General features: G+C 26.7%; 1 protein-coding gene across 1 annotated transcript; it reads left to right on the top strand.

Annotated features, from left to right (window-relative positions):
• The first annotated feature begins 3,047 nt into the window (after nt 1-3,047).
• Nucleotides 3,048-3,446, top strand: LOC107010049. The gene has a single exon (XM_015209320.1). It carries the CDS (start codon nt 3,048-3,050, stop codon nt 3,444-3,446), a length of 399 nt encoding a protein of 132 aa, XP_015064806.1.
• Nucleotides 3,447-6,171: the final 2,725 nt, after the last annotated feature.

Genomic DNA, 6,171 nt, shown 5'->3' with positions numbered 1-6,171 from the left:
GAGTTCAGGGTAAGCTATTACTTCTAGCTCGTGTTAGATTCTCTCATTCACGTCTTGATGTCTTTGAATTTCGGACATGGACCATCTTTTTGCTTATTTTGGTTTCTTAAACACTCTTAGACTTGATAATTTGGAAATAGATGTCCTTGATGTGATGACCATCAGATTTTGGGATGATAAGTATTAAACTTTAGAAACTTATTTAAATTGGTTGTTAGTATCTTTTGGAGCTTCCGCATTATTTATATTATTTATAGTTGAACTATTGGTATATGTTGGGGTTTAGATGTGTTGGTTCGCCCACCTAAGGAGGTAAGTGTGGGTGCCTCTCACGAATCATTTTGGGTCGTGACACAAAATCAACGCAATTCAAACTTAAACAATCAATATATATATTTTCCTCACTCGTAATTGAAATTACAAAAAAAAAAAATTAAAAACAAAATTGAAATTGAAGAAAACAAGTAGAAGAAAGGGTTGAGAAGCAAAACTCAAAGAAAGGGTTGCATAAATAGTTCTTGGGAAAATTGTATATAATAATAGTAAACTATTAAATAAAATGAAATGTTATCAACATAGTTTGATTTAATTGTACCATATAGCAAACTATTGTTTTTTTTGCCTCTCTCCCTGGTGGAATCTCGCTCGCCACACTCGTTTTGGTTGCAGTCGCGCTTGCCTTTCTCGCTTTTATACAAATACAAATGTATAAAATGCATTTGTCTTTGTATAAAGCGAGAGAAAATTGTATATATTCATATATTTTCGTTCTCCTCTCTCTCCTATTTCAGATCTCGCTCGTCAATCTCACTCGCGTCTCTCACTTTATATAAATACAAATGTACACATTGCATTTCTGTTTGTATAAAGCAAGAGAAAATTGTGTATACAAATACAAATACATATATTTTCGTCCTATACTCTTATGATTATACAAATACAATCTTCACATACATACATACATACATACATACATATATATATATATGTATGTATGTATGTATGTATGTATACACACACATATAAAGGAAATTATCTGTGTTAATAATATCAATAAATAATATATATGTTATCGATTTAGTATCAGTTAAGCGAAATTAGTTGAGAATATATAATGTAATCATTTAGTAAGGGTATAAATATAAAGTGGTACAAGTTTGTAATTATTTTGCTTTTATGGGATATTTACTTAGTTGCCCCTATTTTAACTCCTAAATTGGTCCAATTCACAACGCATAAAAGAAAACCCAAAATACGGCCCATTTGATCCTCGTAAACTTCACCACTGATTCTATATAAACAGACGATCACTCTTCTTTACAAATTATTTCTTAACCCTAATTCATTTTTACTTCCGCCGGCCGTTGCTCTAACTCTCCTTTTTCTCTTCTTTTTAGTCGATAATCCCTAACAAACCTCTTCAAGCAATGTCTATTCAACTATGAATTTATATATTCTTTTCAATTCTGAACCATTTTTTTCACTTTCTTTTTCTCCCTTATCGATGTATCGTGAAGTTCAGATATAAAATACTTAAATCTGAGAAGAGGCTTCGTCAACCATAGATCCAAAAGAGGAAAGAAAATAAAGATATCGCGAAACATAAATGAAATTATTTAAATATTAGTTTAATGGGTAATACTATTTATATTCTCATTGAATATTGATTGATTTATTTTTGTTTGTATAATTTATTTTAATAATTTTTTTTTGTTATTGAAAAGGAAAACAAGGAAGGAGATTACTGAGTGGAGAATTGAACTCTCACCAACAATGTTTCAGGTAGTCAATCAACTTAGTTACTAAAATTTTCCTTAATATTGTATATCTTAGTCTCTTGTCTATTTTTTAATTTATTTTCAACAGGCTTTGTGTTTTATCTCAATTCTGAACTTCTTAATTTAAAGTTCATACACATACAAAATCATAGATGCGCAAAGTATCTAATATATATATTAAGTAGGCGTTTGGTCATGCGATATCATATCACGATATGAAATCGTGAGATAGAATCAACTTTGGACATGTGATTTCACGCTGATTCCATCTCATGATATCATATCATGTTATAGAATACCCTATTCTTCAAAAATCATGATATGAGAATTTCATATTATGATTTAAAAAATTTTAATTACAAAGCTGGACCTACAATTTAAATTTTGTTAAAAACAACCCCACATTATACCTACTAAACATTTATTTCATATGTAAATAAAATTAATTATTCATATCATTATGTTTTAAAATTTATTATTCTCACTAATATAGAATTTTTTATTGCTTTCAATTTGATGAATATACATGATAAAGTATAAGAATTGATTTGATGAATATAAATATAAATGGAGGGAGTAATACTTTTTTGATTTCATAGTAAAAGACCTTCTCTTCCGGCTACATATGAAAATATTTAAAGCAATTTAATATGAAAAATTAAAGGACAAAATTAGTGATGTATGTTTGATAATCACTACTTCTAATATGTTTGATTTTAGTATGAAAATGTGCAATTGCTCATAAGTGAAACAACAAATGAACCATTTAATATAAACACACGAGTGAAAATTGTCTTAACTTGTACAGTGTTACATAACTATTTGTAAATACCAAAAGGGTGATAAAATATTTCTGGTCTATGAGCATGAAAATATAGTTGTGAATGATATTGACCAACAAATGACTCAAAGTAATAATGTCGGTTCATCTTCTCGGTCAGGAGGATTATATTTAAGGCTAGTACACTATAATTTTTGTTCAATTTTTTTTATTAAGTTAAAGTTTGATGAAATAATTTATTAAATGGAGAATAAATAGCTTTGTAATAATTTATTATGTGATTCTATAAATTTTTGTTTATTTGATAAGATTGAATAAACAATTTGGATTATTTTAATAGTTTTACAGCTTATAGGTTCTTAATGTGGGACCCACACTGGAGCTTTTTAGCATGACCTATATATATCTTCTCTTATTACATTCTTACTTCAACTATTTTTGTTTCAAAAAAAACATTTCATTTTTTTCTCATATATACTTCATTTTTCATGGCTGAAGAATTTCAGGAAAGTGAAATTCTTTTTCCTCAAGAGCATGAAATGGAGCTTCAAAATTCTGCTGACGAGGAAGAAGCTGAATTTGGGTTTCAAGTTCGGCGTTATAACAACAACGTATCCATGATACGAAAAATAATTATGAAGCAAGATGTTGTGTTCACACCCATGAACAAAGCTTCATTGTTCATGGAAAAAAAATACTACAACTTTTTCGAAGATGAGGATGACGATGATGAAATGGTACCACCCGATGTGATAATTAAACGGAGAGTTATTAAAAGAATGATGGCATTTTCAATTTGCATCGGCTACGGAGGGACGCTCAAAAGAAGAAATTTGATTCAAGCAAGAGACTTAATTCTAAGGATGACTGGTTTTATTGAACCATAAATTTAGAGTTTAGTTTCTCGATTTTTAAGAAACAGTATGAAAAAAAGTTAATAGAAAAGAGAAAAGATTTATTTACTTTTTTTCTTAATTAGTAAATGTAACATTGATGGATTACCAATTCAATTTCTCCATTACTCATGTAATAGAAAGTTGAAAATTTTGATGATGATTCAGTTTATTTGATTCTAGAAAAAATTATACATGTTTCCTGTAAGAAAATTCGAGTTGTTTTAGCAAATCAAGTTGTTAAAATGTTACTCTCTCTGTTTCTAATTACTTGTTATTTTTTCTTTTTTAGTCGTTCTTAATACTTGCTCATTTTGATAAAATTAAGATGCTTAATTTCGTGATTGTTTTGACATTAATAATTATAATTGAAATGTATTAGGCGTGATCAATGTAAACTTCAGCACATAAATCATGTGAATATGATATGTTGTTGCATGCACTACTTTTTTGTTTGGATACTATTGACACATTCACTATATACTTCTAAAAGTAAAAAAGATTTCAGTTAAAGAATTTGTCCCAAATAAAATCTATATGACGTATATTACACATTAGTGGTATAAATATCATAATGATATAACAATTAACACACAAGTGCGAGGTTCCTAAGTTAAAATTTATTTTCGTTTACTGTTGGTGCTATTAGCGCTCGATATATGTATGTAGCTTCGATTAACTAAAATTTGTGTTGTGTATAATTTATTATGAAAATAAATAATATTAATCTTTTTTATTTTTTGATATTCAAAATTTGAATTTAATTTTAATTAATAATGAAGATATTTTATTTATTGCATCAGAACTTTTTTATTCTTCTTATCTGCGACGATCTAACAAAGTTTCTTCCACGCTCAAACACATCTTATAATCAATACTTTTAAATTTATTCGAGGCAAATTTTTAAAACAAAATATATTAAAGTCGCTCTGCGATATAAAAGGCGTAAATCAACAAGAATACATTCTGAAATAAATTGTAAGTAAGCCTGGGGAATAAACTTCTCTACAAAATGACATGTCAACAAACAATCTGAAATTTCCTTTTTTTTACAACATATTAATTAAGAATGACAACCATATTATGACATATCAAGGACTATATAGGGAACAATTTGAAATTGATTTTTTTTTTCTTAATCGTTTTCATGTTTTTCTTTTCATGTGTAGTGTTTTATTATGAATTCTACTTAGAATAAATATATAGACCTACCAAATTAGAGTATTTAATATTACGAGGTCCGTTTCTATTACCCCAAAAAAAAGGATCATTGTCATTTTAATAAAATAAAGTATGATAAGTGTCCACATTTTCCTTTTAAAATAATATATATGGTGCAATACATTTTCAAAGAACATTTTTTCTTAAGAATTAATATTCATCAGCAAGAAAATTAGACTTAACAAATATTGAGTGATTGTTAGGAAGCAAAATGCACATTGTGCTATGTACGTGGTAACTTCTCGCGGATATTCAACTAATGCTCTTCATGAAATGAAGAATTGCAATTTTTATAAAAAGATGTGATTATAAGGCATAATAAACATTTATACACGCTACCCTTTGTTGTCTATACATAGAGGAATTTTTTCTCATTTTAAAACAACGAAAATTGTAAACCTCTTCTTCTTCTCAACTAAATATATATGTACTTTGTTCTCGTTGAGTGGCTCACTGACGATTCTTTATGTTATAGATCTTGATATAATTTATTTAGTCATTAAATTATGCTTATTTTAGTAAAGATAAATGATAAGATGTAATCAATTTCATTTTTCTTTACATTATTAATGTTTGTTACCACGTAATCTTATATGTGAGATAAATATAGTGTTTTAATTTTAATATCTGATAGATTTAAAATATTACTTTATAAATTCTCTGATATCAAATTTCCGCGCAAAGTGTTGATAATTTTACTAGGTAAGAAGTAATTACGAAGATTCCGAGTTGTTGTGAACAAACTCTATTTGTTCACAAATTTACTTTTTAGTGTTACTAATTAAAATACATTAAGACCCTATTTTGATGGGCTTAAAAGCTGGTCAAACTGATTTAAAATTCAGTTTTTGACTTATTAGAGTGTTTGGCAATTATCAAAGTGACTTATTTTAAATAAAAAATGACTTATTTTAAGCCAAAAGCTAAAAGTTAGGTGAGGGGTGTTTTTTTTTTCAACTTAAAAGTCATTTTATATTGACCAAGTATATTACCTTTTTGCCCTTAATTCTTTTATTATTTTATTATTATTATTATTATTATTATTATTATTTTTATTATTATTATTATTATTATTATTATAAATATTATATTATTATAATTATTATTATTATTATTGTTATTATTATAAAATTTTGTGATGATAAAAAAATATGTGAATAATAGGAATTATTACTTATGGATGTATAATATAAATTAATTTTGTTTTAATTTTTTTAAGTATTAAAACCTTAAATTAATCAACTTTTATCATGTTAACATTTTAAGGGTATTTCAGATATTTTGATAAAAAAAAAAGTGTTTACCAGCACTTATTTGTCAAACACATTAATAATTTTTTTTTCAACTGAAGCACTTTTATCCAAACATATAAGTACTTATTTTAAAAATAAGTTTCGGCACTTTGAAAAGTACTTTTTAAAAGTTATTTTTTAAGCCCATCCAAACGGGATCTAAATCATCTCATTAAGTGTGACATAAATATTTGAAAAATATTATT

Source organism: Solanum pennellii, chromosome 2 (assembly GCF_001406875.1).
Source record: "Solanum pennellii chromosome 2, SPENNV200".
Taxonomy (NCBI): Eukaryota; Viridiplantae; Streptophyta; class Magnoliopsida; order Solanales; family Solanaceae; genus Solanum; species Solanum pennellii.
Note: the sequence above shows the minus strand (reverse complement) of the source record. Positions and strands in the feature narration are given on the sequence as shown.

Excerpts from the sequence above, each read along its gene's own strand:
- LOC107010049 (XM_015209320.1), top strand. The coding sequence starts at position 3,048 with ATGGCTGAAGAATTTCAGGAAAGTGAAATTCTTTTTCCTCAAGAGCAT.